Source organism: Equus przewalskii, chromosome 24 (assembly GCF_037783145.1).
Source record: "Equus przewalskii isolate Varuska chromosome 24, EquPr2, whole genome shotgun sequence".
NCBI lineage: Eukaryota > Metazoa > Chordata > Mammalia > Perissodactyla > Equidae > Equus > Equus przewalskii.
Window position 1 is genome coordinate 30559433 of NC_091854.1, and position 26992 is coordinate 30586424.

At 44.1% G+C, this 26992-nt stretch overlaps 1 protein-coding gene across 19 annotated transcripts in view; it reads right to left on the reverse strand.

Annotated features, from left to right (window-relative positions):
- The window catches only part of DNAJC6 (DnaJ heat shock protein family (Hsp40) member C6), a 134931-nt gene that overhangs the window by 43661 nt on the left and 64278 nt on the right, over window positions 1-26992 (reverse strand). For 13 of the 19 annotated variants that reach the window (XM_008541628.2, XM_070592263.1, XM_070592271.1 and 10 more), the window contains 2 exons: window positions 1166-1316; window positions 41-90 (listed from right to left, as the gene is read on the reverse strand). In XM_008541628.2, coding sequence (XP_008539850.1) covers window positions 41-90; window positions 1166-1316 — 201 coding nt within the window. Of the gene's footprint in view, window positions 1-40; window positions 91-1165; window positions 1317-1457; window positions 1613-4515; window positions 4611-5320; window positions 5592-17068; window positions 17362-26992 lie in introns of those variants that run through there. The other 6 variants (XM_070592265.1, XM_070592266.1, XM_070592267.1 and 3 more) reach the window with 5 other exon arrangements.

A 26992-nucleotide genomic window follows, 5' to 3' on the forward strand; every position in this document is an offset into this window, starting at 1 on the left:
GGCTGAGGTAATGAGCAGTTGATAACCGTGAGAAACTTACCGATAATTCTGGAGGTAACGTAAGTGAAGTCTAAGTCTCCCTTCGTGTAGCTGGAAGCAAGACAGGAAAGGGCACTCATTAGGATGACCCAAAGATGCCTAGATTTCTGTCTCTCAATTGCTTGCCAATTAACCTGGGCCACTTCCGTCCAGTAGGCATCTTTTGACATCCCTCAGGCCTTCTCTCTAACATGGAAGCATTGTTGAGAGAAGACAGTCTGCGCCCTCAGGAGTATAAATCTGCCACTCCAACCAGTGCACCCCAACCCTCTTTACAGAGGAACAGAATCACGAACAGAATCAGGCTCAGAACAGAAAACATGGCTTATTTATTCACACTGATTTTTCCAGCCTGTTTGCCTACAAGGAAATGCCTCCCAACGTGTGAGCAGCTAGCAGTTAACGGGAGAAAGAACAAGGGACCCCCTTTTTCTGCCTACCAGTGATTAGAAGTGAGGGATAAATTTTACCTTTGAGTGAAGATTAAAATGTTCATTAATATACTGGACTTGATATTTGAATTTCACATTCAAAATTCCATATTGTAACTTAAAGTGACCATAGAACTTTCTACTACCTAAGAATAAAAAAGAATTCATATGGCCCGCTTGTAAGAATTTTCATACAGTAGAAGGGTAAAAAAACTTGTCACACTAAATAAATTTTAAAGAGCTATTAAGATACAAAGACAAAATTTTGTTTTGATTACCTGAGTATTACTTATTTGAATTTCATGTGCATTATTATCTCATTTAATTCTCAAATCACCCAAAGACACAAATCCTACCAGGGTATAAAAGTAAAGCTCAGAGAGGTCAATTAACTTGCCTTAGGTCATGTGGTTAACAAGGGCAGATAATGCATTAGAACCCAGGATGTTGGTTTCAAAAGCCAGGGATGGCAACCACTCTATTCTGATGTACCAGTGGGCTGAGTCCTCCCAGTGTGTGCTTGCAGCTTCTCAAGGACTCACCTTTATGGCTTCAACGACACTGCTCAGTCAATCAGATCCCATGCAATTACAGCACAAAACTGAGAGTCTTTGAGCCAGACAAGCAGTTGACAGGTAGCCAGATCCTTTGGGGACACGGAGGTCCATTAACTCAAGAGGGCAGAACACACATACCTGGTGACAGATTGTATAACTCTGGAAGATGTGTCTTTGAGGGTGTCCTTCAGGTTGTCCTTTAGGTTACTGAAGAGCCTTCCCGCTCCGCCCTTCACCATGTCAAAGAGACCTCCTCCATAGCTGGGCTCCATGTCTGCAGACGAGGCACCTGCCAGTGAGAGACAGACAGGGAGGTGACGCACAGAGCACCCAGGAAGCCAGTCCCTCTTGGTTCTGAAACATACGCAGACCGCCTTGGGGAGTCTAGGACACATATGCCTGGAAGTTACGTCCCGCTCTCAGAACTTACTGACTCTGGGTCACAGCAGAGCTGCTAGTCCTCAGAGGAGACCAAGCCAAGTCCGTCACTAAGTCCAGGAACAGAAACCTCCAGGGCTGCATGCCCGATACTGCAGCCACTCACCACGTGTGCCACCCGAGCACCTGAACCGTGGCTAGTCTGAACTGAGGTGTGTCACAGGTATAATAGACCAAATTTCAAAGACAGTGCAAAAAAAAAAGTAACATATCTCATTAATACTTTTTACACTGATTACATGTTGAAATTATAATATTTAGAGCTATTGATTTAAATAGATTAAATTAATTTCATCTGTTCCCTTCTGCTTTTTGTAAGTGGATACTAGAAAATTTAAAATTGTCTATGTGGCCTGCATTATCCTTCTGGCACACAGGCAGCTCCAGTGCTGAGGAAGAGCAATGGCAGCTTAGAAGCGAGTCCAGGGGCCTCCTCCGCCCTTTGATGGAGCTGACTGTGATATAAGACCCACGCCGTGGCTATCCCTCAAAGTAACAGCTCACGTCCATCATGGGAAAATATGACAGCCTTTAGGCCTGAGGACACGTGACGGTCATTAGTGTCATTTGTCAAGTATTTCAGATTCTTCTCCCTTACAGCTTCATAAAATTGCAATTTCTGGCCCCTTGTGGTTAGCTCTAATCCGGAGTTTCTCAACTTTGCCATTATCAACATTTGGGGCCAAATACATCTTTGCGGGGGAGCAGGGGGACTGTCCCATGCATTGTAGGGTATCCAGCAGCATCCCTGGCCTCTAGCCACTTGATAGCACCAGCAGCATCCCTCCCCAGGTGTGACAACTAAAAATGTCTCTAGACATTGACAAATATCCCCTAGGGATGGGGTGGGGGGCATGGTGACCCCTGTTTAAAAACCACCACCCTAGCCTCTGATACGTGGGTGGAGGTGCTGGGTGTCGATTCCAGGATGTAGCACTTCACTGTTGGCCAGAGAGTCTCCGTAGTTCTTGTTCTCACATTCTCTCTCTCTCTGCCATAGTAATGGGCAAGGTGTGAGACTGTGGCTGCTCCGTCCAGGATGCCCGGGTCCCAGAGGAAGGAGCTGTGTGGCAGAGCTCCCAGCTGACCTTCCATGAATATGTAACATGAGTGAGAAATACCCTTTATTATTATTTTAGGAGTGTTAACTACCACAGCATAACTTAGCTTAGAAAGACTGACCCAGGAAGGAAGTAGGACTCTGAGGAGAGGAAGCTACTGCGAACAAAGGCCAGGTAGGCCGAGTCAAGAGCACGAGTCATTCCCACCTGGGTTCTGGCTCAGCCTTGCTGGCCCCAACTGTGTGACCTTGGGAAGTCAGCCTTTCTAAGCCTCTTTCTTCCTGTCTATAAAATAGGGATAGAAACAGTGCCTACTTCATAGGGAAAGATGAAATGAGCGCATATAAATCTATTAGCATAGTACTTAATGTATCTAGGGGTCAATAGATTGTAGCTGTACTGTTCCTATGCCACACCCTGAAGTTCCTATGTTGACAATGTTTATTTATTTAATTAATTAATTTTTTTTGGAGGAACATTAGCCCTGAGTTAACTTCTGTCAATCCTCCTCTTTTTGCTGAGGAAGGCTGGCCCTGCACTAACATCTGTGCCCATCTTCTTCTACTTTATATGTGGGATGCCTACCACAGCGTGGTGTGCCAAGCAGTGCCATGTCCGCACCTGGGATCCCAACCAGCGAACCTCGGGCCACGAAATCGGAACGTGCTAACTTAACCGCTGCACCACCGGGCCAGCCCCTGTTGACAATATTTTTAACCTTTAATCTCACGTTTCAACTCTATGATGACAAAGGGCAACCATGACATCTCTTCTTTTTTAAAAAGTGCAATATTCATTGTGTGCTCTAAAATCTGTTCAGAGGAGAGATCTCTGTGTCACAGGTATGCTACGACAGGGAGTGATTTCGCTTACAAGAGCAAACCTCTGTAACTCTGACTCTGCTGCTGAATAAGCTTCCCTTGGGACAGGGGCATGCATACCTACATTCAAACCTAGTCAGTCATTTTATGCGACAGCAGAGGCAAGCATGTGGACAATGATTAAATGTGTTTGTGAAAAGTCTGGAGAGCAAATTAAAAAAACAAAAAAAGATCTCATGTTAAATGTTCTTACCAAAACACAACACACACACACTCACACACACACACACGAAAACAAGCAAAGTTTTGAAGGTTGTGGCGATAGCATCATGAGTGTTTGCTTACGTCCAAACTCACCAAGATGCATGCATAAAAGTGTGTAAGTTTTTATGTATCAATTATACCTCAATAAAGCTAAAAGGAATAAACTTCAAGAAAAAGGAAAGTTAGAAGAGGAATCTATATATTAAAATGTCTTAAAATGTCTTAAAAGACAAATCAACCAAGCCCAATGCATGAAATAAACCTCAAACAAATCATAAAAAGTTAATGATATTTATGGGCAACTGGAATTTGAACACTTACTGGGTACTCAATATTAAGGAATTACTGCTAATTTTTAGGTGTAATGATATTGCAATTACGTTAAAAAATATCCTTATCTTTTAGTAAAAATACTGAAACATTTATAAATGAAAAAAATTGCAGTTTAACATTTTAAAAAAGAAAGAAAGAATAATAAAAATACTCATGTAATAAGAACCATAGATGCTAACACATACATAGCACTTACCACATGCTAGGTACTATTTTAAACATTTGACCTATACACACTCATTTAATCCTCAAAGCATACCTATGAGGTCAATAATATTATTCTCCCATTTTATACATCAGAAAACTGAGGCACAGAGGTTAAGACACTTGTCTAATGGTATAAAGACAGTAAGTAAGTGGCAGAGTTGGGACATGAGCCCTAGGCAGCCTTTCCAACCACACTCCTCTTTCTTCTCCTAATACTATCCTGAATTTAATATTTATCCTTCCAAATAATTTCTTCAAACTTTTATTGTATGTAGGGATCCATAGGCAATATATTAATATCGTTTCCCATGCTCTCAAGCTATATGCAAATGGTTTTGTTTGCAACTTTATTTTGTTCACTCACCATTGTTTAAAAATCTTCTATGCTGATCCCACATGGAACTCTCGCTCACTTAAGTACGCATCCACTGCCCCATTGATGGAGACTAAGGTTGTTTCCTATGACAAACAATGTGGTTATGAGCACAGTGGCTTGATTGAACGTGAGGGATTCTCCCTAGGTTATACCTAGGAGTGGAATTTGCGAGTAGGTAGCTTATGCACATCTTCAAATTTCTAGATATTAACAAAGTAGTCGTATCAGTTTAAACTCCTACTCATAGTGCATATCAGCTCCCTCACTCTGTGTTTTCCTTAACACTTGGTATTGTCAGACTAAAACTTTTCACCAATCTGCTGAGTAGGAAGCAATACCTCCGTTTGGTTTTATTTTGTGGATTTCCCCAATGACTAGTGAGGTGGTGTATCTTTCAGTGTGTTGACTGGCCAGGCAGCTGTTCTTTAAATCCTACTTCAGGTCCTTACTCAACTCCCACGTGCCATTTAAATGCTCATACCTATGTGAACTGTTAGGTACTTGCATCCTGATCACAAGAGTTATCGACGCCTAAGCCACCATTAGGCATCTATTTGAAAATGAGGCTTTATTAGAAATTGAAAAGAATGATCAATGCTGGTGAATAAACAGATGAACAGACACACAGACAAACAAGAATAATGTCTACCACCTACTGAGCTCTCCCATGCAGAGGAACTCCGCTTGGACTTTTACGTTAGTACAATGTCATGTAGTGGGAGAGAAGGGGAGGGTTTTTTCTCCCCATTTGATAGATGAAGAAATGGAGGCTCAAAGAGGAGAAGCAACTCACCTAAGATTTCGGCGAATGAGCAGCAGAGCCAGGGATCAAAGTCAGAGCTGAGCAATTCCAAAGCCCACGCTACTTCTGCCATTTCACACTACTCCACAGCGCCATACAGCTCACCACGCTAACCGCTGCGATCAGGATGGTCCTCACCTGCCTGTACACAGCCACCCTTCTCCCCGTCCTTGCTCTCCTCCACCTCCCACTTGTAAGCCTTTCATCAGGCTGCTCGCCACAGCAGATGCCTCGCAGTAAGCACTCTCATAAATCATTGCATCTGTCAGAGCAACCAAACCAATCTCATTACACAGGCAGCCTGAGTCTCTGTCACCCCACTGCTTCACAGCCCTAAATAAAATGCCAGGGACCGGTCTGATGGGCAGCTCCACAGACGAGGGCTAGAGCTACAAATCTGAGAATATTTTCTTGTGTTCTGTTTCCCTATGACATGGGGCATATTATTTCCTTCCAAACATGCTCCACATAAAAATCTGTACTGCGTTTTCACTGTAAATATAGTGAAGATAGAGCAGCATAAAATGTTTATAATTCCCGTTTCCATCCCAAGTTACTACTCCAGCCTGAACACCCCTCTGATAGATTATTGTTCTGAGGAGAGGACACGAAATTGATTATCCTGATCTCTCTCTAACTCTCAATTTCATGCTGGAACAGAACTCTGAGGCACCAACCTATCAAAAGATATAAATATCCTCAATTACCTAAAAATCAGACTCTCATCATCACTCAGGCTGCACACTCTGTTCATTAGAACCTTGGAACCTGCAGAAACCAGCACCACTTGTCAGCATCCATCTGTAACCTTCAGAGACCCAAATTACACGTCAGACCAGCCGGGACACAAAAAAGACAAGAGAGACGTTATCTGCTTTTGTCCTAAATGGTCCTTTTAGGCGGGTATTCTGGCTCTCTAATGAGCTACATGAGGGCCAGAAGCACAGATTCTCCAAAGAACCTCTGAGCCTCAGCTAGCTGAGAGTAAGAGCTGAGAGGTCTCAAACAATGACACAACAAAGCTGGAAATGGTGCAGCCAGAAAGTGATATGCAGAAGAAAAATGATGAGTGCAGATCAGGGGTTGACAAATCCAGCCCATTGTCTATTTTTCTATAGTCTGTGAAATAAGAATGGCCTTTACATTTTTAAATGATTGAAAAAAGTCAAAAGAAGAAAAGTGTCTAATAAGGTGAAAACTATACGAAGGTCAGATTTCAGTGTCCATAAGTAAAGTTGCCCCACTCGTGCCTTTACGCACTGCCTATGGCGGCTTTCACGCTGCGACAGCAGGGGTGAGCAGTTATGACCATAGGGTGAGTGAGAAGCAGACACCTGAGGGCACACAAAGTCAAAAGTATTTACTATCTGGCCCTTGGCAGAAACAGTTTTCTAATCTCTGCAACAGATGGTTGAAAAGACTGGTATTGTTAGGAATCAGAGCTTGCCACCTCTGACACTTTTCTAAATGCCTCCGCTAAAATGGCACCCAGCGGGAAGAACACAGCCTGCGCTTCCTAAAGGATCCTAGGGGATTTGAAGGTCTCAGAGGGTGGGAGTGAGGAGGTCAGAGTCCGGAGAGCATGAGAGTGCTATCCAGAGAGAAAGACCCAGGTCTGCGCCTTCAAGGCTCCGGTAGATTCTTGTTCTGTGATGTCTTGTCATTTTAAGATCTCAACCCACCAAAAACAAGCACCAGAGAACTGCAGTCTGCCCCCATTGTGTCATTTCTAAGGATGCAATAAACAAGTTTTTCTTGAGATTCCCAATACTTAGGAGACTATAAGCCACATCCTATCTCGCCCAAGTCAGAGGAACTCACCACGTGTGTAACCTGACCAGTTCTCACGCAGTGACACAAAATTTGTATCTCCTGGGAGACAATCTGTTCCCCACTGGACTGTCAGTTAGCTGTTTGCTCGTTTATTTATATCAAGCTTTACTCCAAAAAAACATCTGAGGTGATCAATAGTGACTTGAAATGGAATATATTTAAGAAGACCAGCACAGTTTAAAAGAAGAAAAGCAGACCAGCAGTAATGTTAAGGCTGGTCTTAATTGCCTTAATGTAACTAGAAATATAGGAAAAGCAGGTACGGCTACTTTCCATAAGCATCTTATTGATTTGGCAGCCACAAGCAAAACACTGTGAGAAGTACCATGAAAGACGAAGGAAAATGTGGACGGATGCCTTGCCCTGGAGAGTCCATAATGCACAGTGGTTATGCTCCCACTCCTTGTACAATGTGTGTGCCCACGACACCCAACGTTGCACATAATTCCACTTGGTGACCCTCAGAAGGGATGCTACCCCATAAAGCACAATCATCAAAAGAAAAGGATGGTATGCAAATATTTAGCAAAAAAGATGTTCACTGAGGTGTTTATAATGGCAAGAGACTCTGATGTACTGTTCCATAGTAAGAGAACTGGTTGAGTATCTCCAACAACGCCATCTAACTAGCTAGGAAAGCCCCCTTGTAGAAGAGGACAGATGCTCACGGCAAAGGCCTACATGAAAAATAAGTAGGACACAAAATATACACAGAACAATCTCCTTTTTGTAAAAGAAAAGTGTTTGAGTTTAGAGAAAGCATTCAGAGGATTTAATAAACATAAAATAATAATAATGGCTTAAATTTACTGAATACCTACTACAGACCATGTTCTGATCTAAATTCTTTACATGTAGCATTTACTCTTCACAACCACCCTATGAGGCAGATGCTTCTTCATTTCCATTTTACAGACGAGGAAACCCAAGCACAGACACATCAGTGACTCACCCGAGGTCCCACGGTTTGTAAGCCAGGATTTGAACGCAGGCAGGCTGCTCCTGAGACCAGGCTTTTAGCTGCCACATTTTCAAAACAGCTACAGCAATTATATCTAGGTGGGAGAATGACGAGACAACAGGCAAGTGCTGTGCTATTGAAGTTCAATATGTCCTTCCTCAATGCTTCCTCTGCACATAATTCCTCCCAGTTCATGATCACACCAAGGTTCCAGCCTGGCCTGTGAAACACAGGCAGATGCTGCCCTGAGTCCACAAGTAGCCCTGTGTGGATCTTCCACTCCAAGCAGGCTAGGAGCCTACCAGGAACATCCTTCAGTACTTGACTCTTTCTAAGACCTGAGACTCTGCTTCATTGTGGTAGTAACTGTCTCAGCTCTGGTGTAAATACTCAAGATAATCCAGTACATTAAGGAGGGGAAAGAGATGGCAAAGGACTCTTGGCAACAATCAAGATTCTTGGGACATCAGCCTTCCTCAGCGGGTCCTCTGGTGCACACAGCATCACCTCTCCAATTTCTGGAAAGTCTTTGTCCTTCAGGTCTAGTAACTGCAACTTCTGATTCCATAACTTCAGGACCAGCCTGTTTGATAATCCCAATTCTGGCTTTATGATCTGTTCATGTCCATGTTCCTTTTCATCAGTGGGGCATATTCCTCTGTGGTTACTTAAGTGTCACTATGCTACAAAGTTGGCTTCTACAAAGTTGACAACTGCAGGATAGAAATCCTCCAAGTTAAAGGGACCCTGATGAGATATACCACTAGCCCCTGTTCTAGGAACACGATATTCCTTCTCTACGACACTTGGCAAGGAGAAAGTAACCAGTGTCTTAGCCACAGAGGCCTTGTCATCCTTGTTTGTAACAGATTTTCCAGCTCTTGGCTTCCCCCCAATTAGAGAAATGGTTCACACGGGGATAACAACTGGATGGGTCATGGAAAAGCCCACTATCTCAGCTTCCAGAATCAAAGACTGCCTAACCCTCCTTCCCCCTTCATCCCACCTCAGGGAAGCTGACAGAGAGGAGGATGGACTTCAAGGAAAGGTCTCAGATTGGAGACTTTATTTTTCCACTTAAAAACTGTGTGACCTGAAGAATGATGTTTTCCTCCTCTGAGGGCTCCTCTCCCTCTATAAATCGGAACTAATGGAGAACAAAAACTTCCCTATAGGTTTCATGGTGTCAAAAGGATCAAATGAGACCATATATGTCAATGTGATTTTTAAGTCATGAGGTTTTTCTCTAAAACTTAGGAATTTTTATTGTAATTCTTAGAAATTCAGCTCCCATATAAATGAGTCATTGGATTACCTACCACAAAATGCCCAAGAATCCAATTAGAAATAACAATTTCACAGGCAAAAATAAAACGAAACAAAAGAGTAGACCCTCTCTAAGCCAATCGAGAGGTTAGAAATGGTACAAAACCACCACAGTCAAAAATCTGGGCTTTGAAGTCAGCCAGAATCAGTCTGGATTCATCCCCTGCTACTAGCTGGAGATACAGCCTAGAGAAGCAAAGTAACTGATCAAAGTCTCGATTTCTTTCTCTGTAAAAGGGATGTATTAATAGAATATCACATAGGATTGTGGTGAGGATTATATAAGACACAGTTCTGTAAACCCTTTGCATACTAATAAATGATAGCTACCAGGTGGCTCTGGGGAATGGAAAGAAGAAAGCCACAAAAAATGCTGTCTGCAGCAAAACCAGGCAGCCTCAGCAAAAATGGGCGGTGTGTTCAGTTTCGGGGCTGACAAAGACAGACTGGAGATGTGTGCAACAAGAACAGGCTCACTTCCTGGAGCTTCCTGTGCGGCACATATGAACCCATCACTTCTGATAGTTCGGAATCATAAATGTTTAACAGAGGTGAACCTGTTTATAGCTCTGGGGTTCCCCTTCCCATCTGATGCCTTGTATGGTATGTGCTATTTGCACAACTAATATTCAGGTTCACACAGATTCAGTGGTACTGGTTTTTGAAATACTGAAATACTTTACTACTATTTGGCACTTAGTATGAGCTATTAAAACTACAAGTCACTGGATGCCATTGCACAGCAGTGGCCCTGGATATGGACAGGTCTGGCAGCTGCTCAACAGACCACAGGGGCAGAGGCCTGGGTGTGGACAGCATCCACCAATGGCTCCAGAGGAGGTCAGCACTGGCAGGCACAGGCCGCAGAGCAGGTGGTGCCAGACCTGCCAAGTGATGCAGGCTTTGAGGATTCGAACCACGTAGGAAGCCCTGGCATCCAAGTGCATCACAGCCCTGACAAGTCAACAGCAAGCTCGGCCCTTCTCCAGCTGGGATAAGGTGCCAGGGCCCTTATGACAGTCACTTTAATGGGGAAGTTGCTGGAAAGATCCGATGCCATTGCCTACATCTCAGAAATAGGAATCATTTAGCTAATGACAAGGACACTCCAGAGAAGTCCAAATTAACCAAAAAAATGGAAATTAGAATGATAAATAATCTGTGCTATAAATAGTATCACCTGGTAAACAGTTATATGTGCATGTGCATATTTGTTTCGAGAATAAAGGGGGGCTATACTTTACATTATATATATTTATAATACATATATATAAAATTGTATTATCATGCCAGTTCTTAAATATTTTATTATCACTCCTGATACCCTCAAATTAGTATGGAAGTATTTTCGTGCCCACTCCTCTGGATTTTGATGGGAGGCGCAGCCCCAGCTTCCTGAGCTATGTGGCCACAGGAGAAGCACAGACTCAGGGCGTCAAAGAGCATAAAACAGGGGAATGAATTAGATGATCCCCTCAGTCCCATCCAGTCCTGAGGTTCTCTGACACTATCATCATTGTAAAAGGCCATCTACTAAACGTGTACTTTAGGCAAGGCCCTCTGCTGAGCAGTTTCCATCAAGTCCGGCATTAGACCCTCGCACGAAGCCCAGTGTCAGGTCGCAGTCCACTGCGGAAGCTGAGGCTTTGGTGAAGATCAGTAACAGTCATGGCAGAATGAGATTGGACCAAGGTTTGGCTGGATCCAAAGACTCTGCTCTTCTCCACCTCCCCATCCTGCCTTCTTTCATGAGGGGCCTTGTCTCTCATCTCACTTTGCACGTCCATCCCAGGATTCAGAGCAGTCTGACTTGTATTAGAATTATTTGTGAATGGGTCTGCCCCTGCTCCCACCTCAACCCCAGAGAGTCTGGGTCTTCAATAACAGGGACTACGTTTCGTAATTCTTCACAGCCCCCTAAAATCTTAGCACAGCACCTGGCACAGAGAAAGCACTCAATAAATGTATGTAAAACTGGGCTGCTGCAGAATGCAAGAGTCAGAGAGAAGATGGCAAGGATGGCCAGGAAGATCAAACAGATCAACCTTGACAGAGACCTGGGCTTTGCCTAACGGTAGGCACCAGATGCTTTCACTGTCTCCTCACCTTTCTCTGAATTTCTGATTGCAGCACTGTATCTTCCACCACCCACTGAGTATGCTTGCCTAAGATGGGGATTTCATGAAATCCAACAAGAACTTTATCATACACAAGACTAATCAACAAGAACTTTATCGTCGACAAGACTAATACTTGATGAGAAGACCAGGGAGAAATTTTTATCTTCAGACAGATAAGAGGAGCTAATTAAGTAAACCACTAGCTCCTCTCTCCCAAAGGATCGAAGATGTAAAAGAAAAAAGAATAAGAGTGGAAAGAATAAGAAATGCCATCAAAGTGAAGACCACATTGACACCAAAACTGACTCTGTATCTTAAAGGCAAAAGGCACAGCTGCTACTAACGGGTTCTGAGTGCTGGGGAAATTCCAGCTGAACAGATCTAACACATTCTATTCCTTCATGGGTCATTGGAATCAGGCCATAGTTGCCAATCTAAATTCTACCCAGTAAACTCTTGTATAAAACAATATATCAATATTGCTTAATTTGATTCAACAAATATTTTAAGTACTTACAGTATGCCGGGGAAACAGATCTATGTAAGAGATCTTTACTCTCCAACACTTGGGCCAAATAAAGAAGTTCATCGTCATGAAATAATAATGATGGAATCTATTTAGCGAGATGAGAACCCCCAATGGAACTCTGAAGGAAATTCAAAAGGTTCTGCCCACCACATGGCCCCTCAACACCAGGAAGCGAGGGATCATCAAAATTTTTCCTCCCTTCTCTAACCAAAAGGTCAGGGCCTAAATTGGATTAAAGAGACTATGACATTTCCCTCTAATGACCAGCCTTGTTGCCTGGAAGAGAGAAAACGTCCTCACTGTTATCTGACTCTGTGCATGATAAAGGACAGAGATAGCAAGGACTGATGGCCTCCTCAAAGAATACTGCAAAGAAAAAACCAATCAAAAATCTTCTTTTCACCATTTCAGTTCCATCTAATGTGGAGGGGAGGCAAGAGAGGCCTCAAAGGGTGACTGGGAGAACTCTACCAGCGCTCCCAAATAGCCCTCGCACGCACAGCATCTCAGGAAAGCGCTGGCTTTGCCAGGCAAATGCAGCCCCAAGAAGAGTTTCTCAACTCCTTTTCCTGCCAAGAAGACTGTCTTCTCTGAGCTGCTCCTAGACAGAAATTCTGGAGCTGCCACTGCAAGCAGACCTCTTAGAGAAAGATCCAGTCATTGCTCTCCAGAGGAGCAGCAACTACTGTGGACAGATATTGCTTGTCGTTTACAGGATGCAGGTCAATGTATACATATTGTATACTACACACAACACACACCTATGCTACACATACGCCAAAGGAGCCTCACCACAAGCTAAGCAGTATGCTAGGAACACACAGAATCCCACACAATAAAACCGAAAGATAGCTTTCCTCTTACTTTTCAGATGAGGCAATTGTGTCTCAAAGAGGAGATTCGTTCACACAGAGTTACTTGGCTAGGATACACAAATGTCTGTGTGATGCCGAGACCCACACTCTTCTCACTCCCTAAGGCACAGCCAGATTCATACAGCCACAGAGATGGGGGTCCTGCTCAAACCGTGAGAGGAAGCAACCCAGACTCATAGTGTTTCAATACTCAATGGGGCGTTAGCAACATATTCCCACGTCTCAGGCAGATACACCAGGAAATTAAAATTATTTTCCCCAATCATTGCTATCATTAACTTTTTAAAAAAAAAACAGCTCTACCAACATATATAAAATTGACATACAATAAACTGCACGTATTTAAAATGCAACATTTGATAAGTTTTGACATATATATGTGTGGGTATACACACATACACCTTTAACTCCAGAGCCTGTGTCCCTCTTGCCATACCATTGAACAGAGCCCAGACTGGGAGAAGACAGACATATGAATCACCACAAAATACCATCCTTGGTCCCACAGGGCTGTCTGCCTTGCCGGGGCCATTCTCTGCAAAGCTGTGTCCTGTGTTGAGAAGTAAGAGCCAGGCTCAATTCCTTGGGACAAGACAGAGTGCAAACTCCATACAGAACCACATATCACAGAGCCCAAGGGAGGGACCAACCAACATGCAGGAAAGAATCCCGGGATTCTAGAGCTGGGAGTACAGCTGATCGAGAGATCTGCATTCATATGTGTGTGTGTGTGTGTGTGTGTGTGTGTGCATGGTTGTGAGGTGGAGGGGAGAGGAAGGAAAAGAGATTCAAAGCAGAGATGTGAATTCTGGTCTCTACTTTAAAAAAAGGTTTTCCTTCAGATTTAAACATGTATATTATGTACGTACATATGGTATATATGCTATGTTTCATTATATCATATTTTGTTATATAACATTATATAATACATATTTTGTTATGTAATAACATAACAAACATAGGTCATTCCTATTCCATATGGAAAATTTGGGCACATCTAAAGCCATATGTCAAAAGCATTGGAAAGAAAGAAAATGGCTGAGAAAAGAGGATGGGACTGGGGATGAAGGGAAAAAAAAAAAAAAGAAAACCTAGAATAAAACCAGAGAGGGGCCTTGTGCAGTGTAAAGACCACACGCAATAGGATTAACTCGCTTCTCTGCACCCGAGGTCCATGAAAACTAAAGGCAATGGAATTAAAGCCGAGAAGAAAATAAAACAAGAAAAAAAACAAGCAAGGGTAACCACAGTTAACATTTTGGAGAACTGTATATCCTTGCCTTTTTAGTTCTGCATTTTTGCATGCATGCACACACATGTATTGTGTGTTCTGTGCACATGTACACAGAAATAAGATCATACTATGTACAGCTTGGATCTGCCATTCTTTCAACTTGACACTGAAAAGCAGCTTTCCAGGTCAGTAGTAGTTTTCCTCTAACATCTCACCTAGAGCTGCACCATAATTGCTAACTGCTTTTCTCTTGCTCACACTCACCAAGTATTATTGCATATACATGCATGTAAAGTGAACAGGAGCTCAGAGGTGGTTATTTCCAGCTTATGGAGAGCGATGCAGGTTGCTAGAAGTAGGAAAGAGGAAGGATTTATGGGAGAGGTGGTGTTTGAATTGCAATTTGGATAGAAATGGGCTGAAGAGCATCTCAGGCTGGGGGAGAAAAGAAAGCAATGGCCAAGAGACTACCACATCAGGGACATACAGAAAAAGGAAAAGGATCACAACCAAGCACCAGCTGTAACTGTACCAGGGACCATGCTAAGAGCACTGAGATGGTCTTACAGTTTCCACCAACCAGATGAGGCAGGAGGAGAATGCTGTGTTAGAGAGGGAGGGAGGCAGGCTGGGAAGATGAGCGGACTTCAGATCCCAGAAGGCCTGAAGGTCAAGCCAAAGAGTAAGAACTTGTACTTGCTCTCTGCATAACTGCTTGCAGGATTTGGTCCTCACACTGGCATAACAAATGACAAAAAAAAAATGGTTGTCAACAGATTTCCAAGAAGCTGTTCACAGAGCAGATTAATATTGCCTCCGACAAGTGGACTTCCCCAGAGATAGCACACCCTTTAGGGCGCATTTTCAAAAGCCAGACTTCCATACGAGGGCACCTGAAGAAATTCCAAGGCAGTACTTTCAGCCTCTAATTATCAGATAAACGCACTCGTAGGAACCTCGGAGAGGCAGTCTCAGTAGTAAGCCGTGCCAAGCATAAAACGCTCAGCGAGGCTAAGCAAACTCAGAGCAGACACATGTCTAAGAGCTAACCGAACAGGGAAGGCAGAAACACTCTGAAGGTGAATCCTGGGACGAAGAAAAAGCAAAAAACCAACCAGCACCAACAAAACCCACAGCAGGCATTTGGAGGAAAATCTGCTACCTAAGTGCGAAGAGAACCTGTGCCTCCTCAATTGCCCTGGTCTCAAGGACAAAGCTTCCTGCAGGCAATTGGCTTATGGAGACATTCTCATAAAGGTCTGACCACTACCCTCTCTCGTGGGAAAACCAAACACAGAGGAAACTCAGTCAAGTCAGTGACAGCGGTTGACTTCGGAGCTTGGCCAGACTTGGGAGAACATCCAGGTGTGGACCGGGCGCACAGCAGACATGGCTGAATCTCAAGGGCGCACTCTTTCCTGCTGGGTAGGAGGTTGGTTCCTAGCCTCTCTTCAGACACCCTCCACTCAAAAAATGATCCTCCATGTATGACTTGTCCCTAAGAGTCTCACCTCAATAACACGCACTCCCAGAGAACCAGGAAAAGAAAAGAACATTTGGAACCAGCACGATGTGACTGAAAGCACCTAGGCTTTGCAAACAAGCAGACCCGGATTGACTGCACTGACACTCCTTCCTTACTACCCGTGTAACAGTGGGCAGGCTAATTCATCTCTCTAAGCCTCAGTTTCCTCGAGTGTAGGATGGGGGCAGATAATATCTTCCTTCAATGTATGAGATGCGGTTTAAGTGAGATAATGACAGATAAGCATCTGTCACCTAGAAGGCTATCATAAACAGTATTTGCCTATGCATCCTATCTTCTTATTCCCATAGGGAAAGTGAAGGAGCTCCTCCTGGACAACAACCATGAGAAAGAGAAAGAAGCAGGCACTTAGGAGTGGTCTGCATCTCGGAAATGCCATCAATTCAGTGGGAAGGCCACTTACCATCTGTATAACCTTTATGCAGCGAGAAAGCCTGCCATACCTTCCTCATGGAATCATCACAAAGATTAAATCCACTATCTGTGAAAGCAAACTATCTGTTACAATGACAACTTAGTAAACGGTAACTTCAAGTGGAGGTGTATGTGGTGGCACTGAATTAACTAGAACATTGCTCACAATGGGTCACCAACTGGGACTCTGAAATCCTTTCCTTGTCTAGAGATTTTATCGTATGGGGATTTGAACTGCACAGAGATCAGACATGCAGGAAATGGTCCTTGGATGGAAATCCTCACATGTGGGCCCATGCTGCCTGGGGTGGGCTTACTAAGCAAAGAAAGGGGGTCCCTCCCTGGCTCCCATGTTAACTAGCTGCTCTGCTATCTTTCTGGCTTAATTATGATCCAATAATCCTGACAAGACTGGCTGGGCTTCACTGTAAATCATGACAGTGGAAATCCTAAAATAAAAGCAAGATTAATGTTATGACCTCAATCTTGGCGTGAGGGCCCATTAATTGGAAATCATGGACTTAATTGAATTCTGGGCATAGCACTGCCAGCTGGATTAAATTTTCCGAGACCTGTTTCTTCACCCACAGGAAGATAAGCAAAACGCGTCAACAACACCTAAGCCAAACATCGGGTGTTGCTGAGGAGACAGGTAATTGATTATTTCCCTGGCATACTAGTTACTCAACCATCAGAAGAGTCTGCAGTTACACTTGGGAGGGGCCCTCACCATCATTTCAGCCACCTTCCCTGTCCTCCACATGCTCAAGGGTGCTATGTAACCTCTCTGAACCCCAGTTTTGAGATAATAATTGTTAACTGAAATACGTATATTTACACAAACACACACACACAAGAAATACCCAACAAGAATTAGCCATTATCATCATCCCCTGTTCACCATCATCCACTATTGTAAGGGGCCTGGAGAGGGAAGAGGAACAGAAAAGAGCTGTTTGGCTCCTCTTCTGCAGGCTGCAGAAATGACACCACAAAGGGCACAGATCGATGTTCACCCGGGGCCTCCCTGAGGTCAAGGCAGCTTGGGGTCCTGCTGGTATGTGGCAGATGCAGACTCAAGTATGTCTCTTCTGTTTCCTGCAGTCTGGTCTTTGTGGGTCCATCTGATCTTGGGACATGGATTTGCAGGCATGAATCCTCATCCAACACTGAGAGATGGCTTTACAGTCTCCCCTACAGAAGAGGAAGGAGGGACTCTGAGATGGTGAGCAATGTGTCCAAGGCATCGCCATGGAGTGCACTGGAACCAGGCTACCATGCTGTTTCCTCAGTGAACTGGGAGGACAGAGAGCGTGTGTTAGAGAGGGAGGGAGGTGGGACTCTGAAGGTGAGTGGTCCTCAAAGGCCAAAGGCTTGAACGTCAAACTAACCTTCAAAGGAGTACCCAGAACAATTCAGAATGACGGGGAGGCATGTGGAAGCTGAAACAAGACAAGATTAATTGAGAATGAGCAAGAAGAACACAGTGAGAACAGAGACAGTGTTTAATTTTTATCTGTGCCAAGTGCCCAGCAGGATGCCTCACAGGGTAAACAGTCCAAAATCGGATACTGACCTCGACTGAATTATATCTGTGAAGAAACCAAGAGCTCCATCTCAGTCTTAACCCAATTGCAATGGCACTGAGGTGCTGCTACGTAATAATGCCATAGCTGTCATTTATTCATCACCTCTGATGGCTGGGAACAGGGACTACAAGCTTTATATCCATCAGTTCATTTAATCCTCACGGTCATGCTGCCAGCTAAGCTTTACTATCCCCTTTGGCAGAGGAGCAAACTGAGGACCCAAGACACAAACACGCTCACACAGCCGGGGTCCTTCTCAGGCCACTCTCCCTCTAAAGCCATGTTCTCCTCGTGGCATTTTGCTGCTTCCTGTACATGGGTTAAAAGCTAAGATACAAAGGGAAGCAGTCAAACCGGAAAGCAGTGCTGGAGAAGAGAGGAGCCCGCGCTGGCTGGGCATCTGCTCTGTTATGATCTAAGGGGATTTGTAAGTCCAGATGCTCAGGAGGGAAAAACCGCTAAGGAATGAACACTATCTTATGCGGCTTTAACAGGAAGAGAAGAGCTAAGGGCCAGCCACACTCATGGTCCCTCAGGCAGACTTGGTGGTCACACAAAGGATGTTGGCAGCAGCCTAAGAAGTTCTTTCCTTAAATGTGGAATCTAAAAAAGCCAAAGTTGTAAAAACAGAGAGTAAAACGGCGGTTGCCGAGGGCTGGTGGGTCGGGGGATAGGAGAGATGCTGTTTTAGAGGACAAACTTGGCTAATAAGTGATAAATAAGTCCTGGAGATGTAATGCACAGTACAGTGAACATAGACAACAACAATGTATTATAATCATCAAATGTGCTAAGAGACTAGATCTTAATGATTCCGACCACTAAAAAGAAATAATGTAACATGACAGAGGTGCTAATTACCTCTACAATGGCAATCATATTACAATATCTAAATGTATCAAATTAGAATGCTGTACACCTTAAAGTTACACAATACTGTGTGTCAAATACACTTCAATTTAAAAAGAAGATGCTCTTTCCTAAGTGAGCCTCTTCTTGCTGCCCAGTGCCACCCACCCTACAGGCACACAGTCTTCAGGGGTAGCAGCTGCTCAGACTTTGATGCTCATGTGCACCAGCCACACGCACAGCATTCCAGCGACAGCAGCAGAGCACCAGAGAGGGGAAAGGGCAGGAGCTCAGAGAGCCAACCTGCGAACACATTCTCTGTCCTTCCCAAACAACCATCTACAGCCTTTGCAGACCTGCCCGTTGTCAAGTCCCTTTGAGGTATAAAAGCACATTAGCGCTGACAAGCCCAGGGTCACAGGCTTCTTTGAGAAGGCCATGGCTGAGAGAGCTGACAAGTCATTAGCAGTGTCTGGTCTTCCTTGGTGCCTTTAGAGCCCAGATAACATGAGCAGAGCTCACTGGCTCTGGGATTCAAAGACAGGCACCAACGACCACCAGAAGGGGCTCAGTGAAGGAGGAGCAAGATGAGAGGTGGAACTCAGGTGGCCTTCCATCGCGAGCAGTGTCTCCTCTGCAAAACCCAAAGAAGGGTATCCAAGTGGGTTGGCAGGTACATTTTAAAGGTTTGGTTTCCTTCTTTACAAGAGGAAACGGGGCTACAGCTAGCTTGGACGGAACATTTGCATGTATTAGAAAAGGGTAATCCAGCCCTTCAGTATCTGTTCTCAGGCCCCACTCAACCCCTCGAACAAGCCTGTCTGTGTATAGCGTAACTGTACAAGCACAGGTGGCGCCTGGGGGAAAGTGATCTTCACCAGGCTCCCCCTATGTGCCGGGTGAAAGTGAGGCGCTTCACACACACGCCTCATTCCACCTTACAAGGACTCTGCAAAAAACGCCCAGTTGGTCCCACATCACAGGTGCTGAAATAAGGCTCTGAAAGATTACATGACCTGCCCAAGCTAAGAGGCCTGGTGAGCAGGGGTACCAGAGGCTCCCACGATTAAACATCAAGACTGGCTCCAGAAGCCTAGGTGCCCAGCTACTGCATCCAGAGAGACCAGGCGTCCGTTTAAAAATACAGATTTCCATATTTTTTTCTGAATCAGAATGTCTGAGGGTGGGGTCCAAAGTCTGCATCTTTCAACACCCCTCAGGAGACTGTGATAAACCGGGAAGTGTAAGAACACAGCACAGCCCCATGCCATACTTCCTCACTGAGGCTAAGCAGCCTCAAATGAAGACGGCCGGGGGGATAGATAAGAAGGAGAGGGAGAGAGAGGAGCCACCATTTATTGAGCACTTTCTATCTGTCAGGGGCTTCACATATGCTAGCACATTTAATCCTTCAGCAATCTGCTGAGGGGGATACTGTCATGCCCATTTTACAGAGGAGGAAATCGATGCTCCTTAAAGTTGAATCACTGGAGAAAGGTCCTTCTGGAAGGCAAGCTGGGTGGGTCAGACCAGACTAACAAACAGCAGGTCAGAGCAGGACCCAGGTCTGGGCTCTACATCCCACATCCTTCACCGTCACAGTCTTCCTTGCCCCCATCTGACGGAGAGAAGAGCAGAGCTCCCAGGGCGATCGCCAACAGTGCCTGTGTGGACGTGCCTCTGAGAGAGCCCCAAGAAGACCCCGTCCAGGACAAATCAGGCAGCAGGAATGGTGACATCCTGGGGCCGCCCAACTCTTCCCTCAGCAGCCGCTGTAGTCGCTGTGCTTTCCATAGGAGTGGAAGCCTGGATTCGCCGGGGACAGCGGGGGAAACAAGAGTAGAGCGTCTCCCTCTTGCCCACACTCTTCCACATTGGAGTCCACTCCCTCCCAGGCACCAGTCCAGGCATCGTCTGACCCCTGAGGGGAACCAAAGCAGTCCAGGTCCCAAATACCAGTGTCCTCTTAAGCGAACAGCTTTCCCTCTCTGGGCAAGGCTCTTCCTCTGTAAAATGAGGCAGTGGAAGGAGCTGCTCTCCAACGTCTCCTAACACTGGGTGACGCCACGATTCACAGACTCTGTAAAGCGTGAGTGCTGAGTTGTGACAGATGCAGGCTTCTACAGGGCAAGGTACTGGTAGGAGCTGGAGGTGAAGTTTCAACGGTCACTGAGAGCAGCACGGGTCCAACAAAAGCATCAAACTCCATCACGGCCTCGGTTTTCGATCTCTGTCTGGGAAGCCCTGGTGAGGGCTGTCACATCGTAGGCTGGCCAGCTGCAAGTTCCTTCTGCCCTTTTCCCTGCACTTGGCATTAATCTCCAGCTGACTCACCACTCCCTGGTTGCTCTTTTTTGCAACCTTTAAACACCTGCATCTAAGCTTCTGGAAGGCAAGCTGGGTGGGTCAGACCAGACTGCATGGACTGTGCAGAGCTGTGGGCAAGGCAGGAGTAAGAGTGTTCTAGTATTCTGCTACTAAAAATAACCAACAGTAACTAAAATCAGCTACCATTTGCATGCCTGCTGTGTCCCAGGCATCATTCTAGATGCTTTACAACCCCGGGAGGTAGATATTATCACTATCTTATATTTTGCAGATGTGGAAACAGACAGAGAGAGGCTATCCTACTTGCAGATGTCACACAGCTAATAAGGCAAAAAGTGGACAGTGTCCCACAACCATTTGTTGAATGAATACACCTAGAGTTGGGTCTGTGTGCCCTTGGCATCACACAGAACTAGATCCAAACTCCAGCTCAGCGATTGACTAGCTGTTTCTTTAGATAAGCTGCTGAAATTAAAACTTTCTGTGCCTTGGTTTCTTCATCTGTAAAATGGGATAACAACATCTAGCTTGTGGGGTTATCTGAAGATCAGAAATAAATTCCTGTAAAAGAACCTAGAGTTGTGTCTGACCCAGTCTTTGACTCACATATTCACTGAGGTGCTGCCCAGTAAAAGGCTTTGTGCTAGGAGGTAGGGAAACAGCACCAAGCATGATCCCTGCCCTCAAGCTGCTCTCAGTCAACTGACAGGCAGACAGAAAAAGTACATGCCACGTGGGGAGGACAGGGTTATGCAAAGGATATCCCTGGACCACAGAGAGGAGCACCTGAGGGCAAGGAGAGCTGAACAGGGTCTGCAAGGATGAGACACGCTGGCCAGGCTCCTTGCACAGATGGGCGAAGGGCAGGCAGGGCCAGCTTATTCCACTCCATCAGCAGATAAAGCCATACCCCAGGGTATTGACCTTGACCCTGTTCTCATATCTCACATTCAATCTTTCAGAAAAGGCTGTCCATGCTACCTTCAAATTTTATCCAGAATCAAAATACGTGTAGAGTTCCCGCTTATCCAAGACCAAGTGGAAGGACATGGGGGAAAACATACATATAATGAGTATACATATATACATTTACAAAGTGAAAAGATAAACCCCAGACTACCTATGGGGCAGGGAACAGAGTATGAGAGCAGGGAGATAAGCTGGATTTCTCTGACTACAACTTTTTTTATAGATTTGAACTTGGAACTACGTAAATACTCTACATAATTACATAATTACAAATATAAATTTAAAAGCAATCCCTAAAAAGTGAGAGCAAATGAAGCAAATGAACCCAACTAAGTATCTAATTGATGCTGTAAGCACAGAGACAAACTGTCTCAAGTGACGGTAAGACACAAAGTAACACCTTAAAGTGAAATCTATCTGGACCAAAAAAATATATATATATATATATATATTACAATTTTCAACTGTTTTGGTGGTAGTGTTAGTATTGCTATTCTGTGACTGTGTATTATGGCATAAAGCAAATAAGTAATTATATTGGTGTAATTGCGAACAAGGATTTTTGGCATGGGAAAAAAGAGATACAGATGTAAAAGACTGACGAAATTAAGTAAAAACCCCATGTTCCTGAATTTGAATTAAAAGTATCATTATGAAGCCATTATGTGTTTTAGCTTTTAAAAAATTTGTTGCTAACTCTGCCCACTGAAAAAGACTAGACACAAAGACCAACCCAATAGCAGTGAGCGCCCGCCACACAAAGATTGGTGTCTTGAAACACCACTGCCCTCTAAAAATAACTAGGACTCTTTGAAAAATGGCTGATTTTAAGATTGGGGCAGAAAATGGACAAGATGAGCCTGGTTTGTGATAACAGAAAGCAAGGAAAGAGTCAGTGACTACTGCGGTTTGTCAAAAGGACTCAGATGCCAACAGGGCTCCCACTGGCCAAAGATGGGTCTATCTGAGCATCAGTAAATAATAACCGCAATGGATTGAGACATAAATACATGTTTATAAACATGAGTTCATAATAATAAGATAAAGAGGAAGAGAGAGAAACTTCATTAGTCACCCTTGGAGAAGGATAGAGAGTCAGTTTTTATTTTTGAAAACTGATAAATAAAGGGAAAGAACCAAGCCTTTTCCTGCCCTCGTCACATGAACTGTGCTTCAGGGAACCAAATACGTGGTGAGGGAGAGTTTCTCTTCATAGAAGTATTCCAGCTAAGAAGCAAAGAAGGAGTGATAGAACTCACTATTTGCAACTCCTAATAAAATAACGGAACTAGGCAGTGATCACAAAAACAGAAACAATCATGCATGGAGTACCCCCCACGGAAATCCAGAACACAATATACGAAACAGTCTTGCAAAAATCTAACCTGAATCTAAATCTGATCAAGCTTCTAGATCTAACTACCAGGAAACACAGGGACAGAGGAATAGGTTAGGTGCCACCACTGGGATGTAGTCAACAAAATCCAGATGTTGAGGAAAATTGACAATGCAAATATCCTGGTTTTTCAAAAAGATATTACAAGGGGACAAAACAAGAGATGGAAACTTCAGAAGATAAAGAGAACTAAGAGACATATCAACCAACTTCAACGCATGAACATAATTTGCATCCTTGTTCAAACAAACCATAAAAAGGAAAAAACAAGATTCCCGCTTAAAAGAACTGGGAAAACTTGAACAGACTGGATATTTGACGATATTAGGGAATTACTATTAATATTCTAGATGTGATGAGGATATTGTGATAATGTTTTTAAAAGAAGTCCTTATATTTTAGACACATTAAAATATTTAAGGATGAAATTATACTGTGGCTGGGACTTACTTCCCAGTAACCCAGAGGGGCAGAGACAGGTACAGAAGAAATGAGACTGGCTCTGAGAAGATAACCGTTGGAGCCAGGTGATGGGGAATATAGACCACTGCTTTCCACTTGGGCTGTTTCCCCTTCCTACTGTAATATATATCTGAAATTAGAACTCAATAGATATTTACATAGTATACACATTGCATACCATAATATATAATGTATATGTATTTTATATACACACATACAGATGGATATAATCCACCTTTTCTCACTACCTATGGTGCCACCATCCTCTCTCATCTGAATTACTGCAGTAGCCTTTCAGCTGGCATCTTTGCCTCCACCCTGGCCTGCCTGCAGTCTGGTACATAGAGAGCAACAAAAATGTTCTTCTGAGAAATAGGGCAAGTCACGGTACTCCTCTGGTTAAAATCTTCCAATGGTTTACCATCTCAATTCAGGGCCTTGGCACTTACTATCGCTCTTCCCCCAGAGAGCCATGGCCTGCTTCCTCACTTCCTACAGCTCTCTGCTCAAACATGTCTTCACCAGAGAGGCTTTCCAGATCACCAAATAAAGCAGCACCCCAATCTCCTTATTCTAGTTTATTTTTCTGCATGGTAGTTTTTATCCTGATTTTTCTGTTTCTACCTACCAGACAAGGAGCTCCATAAAATGATAGACACAGTTTGTTTTGGGCACTATTTCCCAAAGTGTCTGGCTCAATAAATAGTATTGATTTTGACCTTAAATCCTGAACTATAAACTTCACAGAGAGTGCTGAGCAAAGGTGGTGGGTGGGTAGCCCCCCACGATGGAATGCTATATGGCCCCTTCAGACACTCGAATTTTATCTCACAGGTGATAGGTGATGTGGATTAAGGCTGCCCCAGCTAGAGAAGCCCAAGGTGACCTGGCCTACATGCCAAACTATATGACCCGGTGGATTTTTTTATGGTATGAATTAGGGCTGCCCCAGGGAGAGAAGCCCAGGGCATCCTCACCTACATGCCGATCTATATGGTCAGATTTGTATCTAAAGTGATATGACCGCACAATAACCAGACCCCATCTGCACTGAAATCATTTAATGACTTTTTACATCATCTTTTCTTTTTCCAGTAAAAATAAGTCACGCACCCATGCCTTATAAAATTAGCCCTAACCCTCAACTCAGGGCAGCAGAAGCTCTGACTGCCCATGGGTCCTGTCCCCATGCTATTCCACACTATTCTCTAAATTAAAAGAGCACTACTGCCAGATCTTGAGAGTCCAAGAAATCTTTCTTTCGACTCCTCGGCTCACCGACCCCGCATCAATAGGGAGCCTCAAACCATACATAGCAGGTCTTCTACTTTTAGTCACGGTCATTCTTGCCACGTCCAGTATTGTATCGAAAGAAACACGTGCATTTACAGTGTTCACATGGTACAGACATTAGGTCTGCAATCTTCTAATTAGAGAAGCTGAACCACTGCACTTCTGGGTAGCCACTTAAGACAGCTGTTTCCTCCTGGATTAGCATAAAGTGCCCCTGCAGAAAGGGACAAGCAGACACACAAAGAGCGAGCATTTGCTGACAGGTTCTTTGAATAAAAAAGCCCCAAGGGCATTAGCAACTTCCGGTGGGAGTGGTTATTAGGAAAGAATCTGTTCAAGAATCAACAAATCTCTCTGGCTGATTAGCCATAAAAACTCTACAGGCAACAAAGGTTTATGGCAACGCAGGTTATGGGGTCAGAATGGGTGGATACAAAGAAATCGGAGACTCACCTTGTCTCCTCCCCCTGTTCCTCCAGCACCCAATTCGTCCCCCTTTCCTCACACCACTAGGCAGTACCAGTTCAGGGCACGTCCCTCTCCAGCCTCCTTCTTGCTATAACTGATCTTACTAGTGCCAGCCAGAAACCCTTCCAGTCCTCTCCAGAGGAGTGCTGTTAAAATGCAAATTGTTTCATCACTGCCCTTATTAGAAACCTCTAAGTGCTCCAGGTAACAGGTGTGCAAAGCCTTGAGTGACAGGGAAGGGGTCTCACCTGCCGTGCTCCTCACCATCCTCCATCTCTGCTCCAGGCCCAGGGAGCCCCCTGCAGCTCTCCCATAGCCCAGGCTCTCGCTTTTTTCTGGAACTTCGCTCATGCTTTTCTAGGTTTCCTTTGCTGTCTCAAGAGTATTTTTTGCTGTCTCTTCTCCAGCAACAAATCTGTATGTGTTACGTACGTTACATTTTGTGCTTTATCCCCAGAAAAGCCATTCTAAAAGACCTCACAGTGTTTTTACCACCTTGCCAGAGGCTGTCAGGCTTAAGGGTTTTGTCCTCCACGTTCTCCCCGTTCTTGAGTCAGACACGATTACATCTTATACCGGCAGTTTTCATGTCTGCCCAGAAAACTTTGCAAGTAGAATCTCATCGGAAAGCCTTCTTTTTCTTTCGATACAGTTTTGTTAACGCCCTCTCCAAAAGCAGGGATAGTTAAATTAACAACAAAATTTCCATCTTTTTCTCAACTATCTATATCTTCAAAAGAATTTCTTATGAGCAAATCAGACAAGACATGGCTGAAGCCTTGGTTACTTTGTGAAATAGTTTACTTATTTCTATTTATATTTATGCCTCGTCTAAAAAAGGTCACGTTAACAACCTACAAATCCTTAGTAATGATTCTCTAGGCACTGCCTTCAACATGATATAAACAAACACAACGCAAAATTAAAGAGTGAAGCTTGGGGGAAAAATTAAATACTCCCAAGGCATTCTAGACTCAGGGACATTACAGAAAATGTCATTGGGTTAGAAAGGAACAGAATTTGCAGATATTTTCTTAGAAAGTTTAAAACAATACTTATGGAGTTAAAATCCCTAAACCATTGTCCTAAAGATGGCACTGATGCTTTTTAAGATTTTAAAGCTACAATGTTTTTCAGGAGTTATGGCTATAGGTACCTCATCGGGGTTGGAGTCCGGATTCTGTCCCCTGCTAGCTATGCAGTAACCTTGGGCAAGTCATTGACCCCTTTTGAGGCTCGGTCTCCTCAGCCATAAACTGAAGATAATTATACCCAGCCCATAAGGCAGTTGTAAAAATAAAGTACAATGATGTCTGTAGAAGCCCTTTGTAAACCAAAAATAAGGCACTGATGATTTGCACTCATGGCCAATGCCAAAGAGCAATGTGATTAGAAGATAAAAGCTCTTTCCAGAACTTCAGTTCTCCAGCTAAGACTCTGATTATTTCACCAAGCTGTTACTTTTATTGTT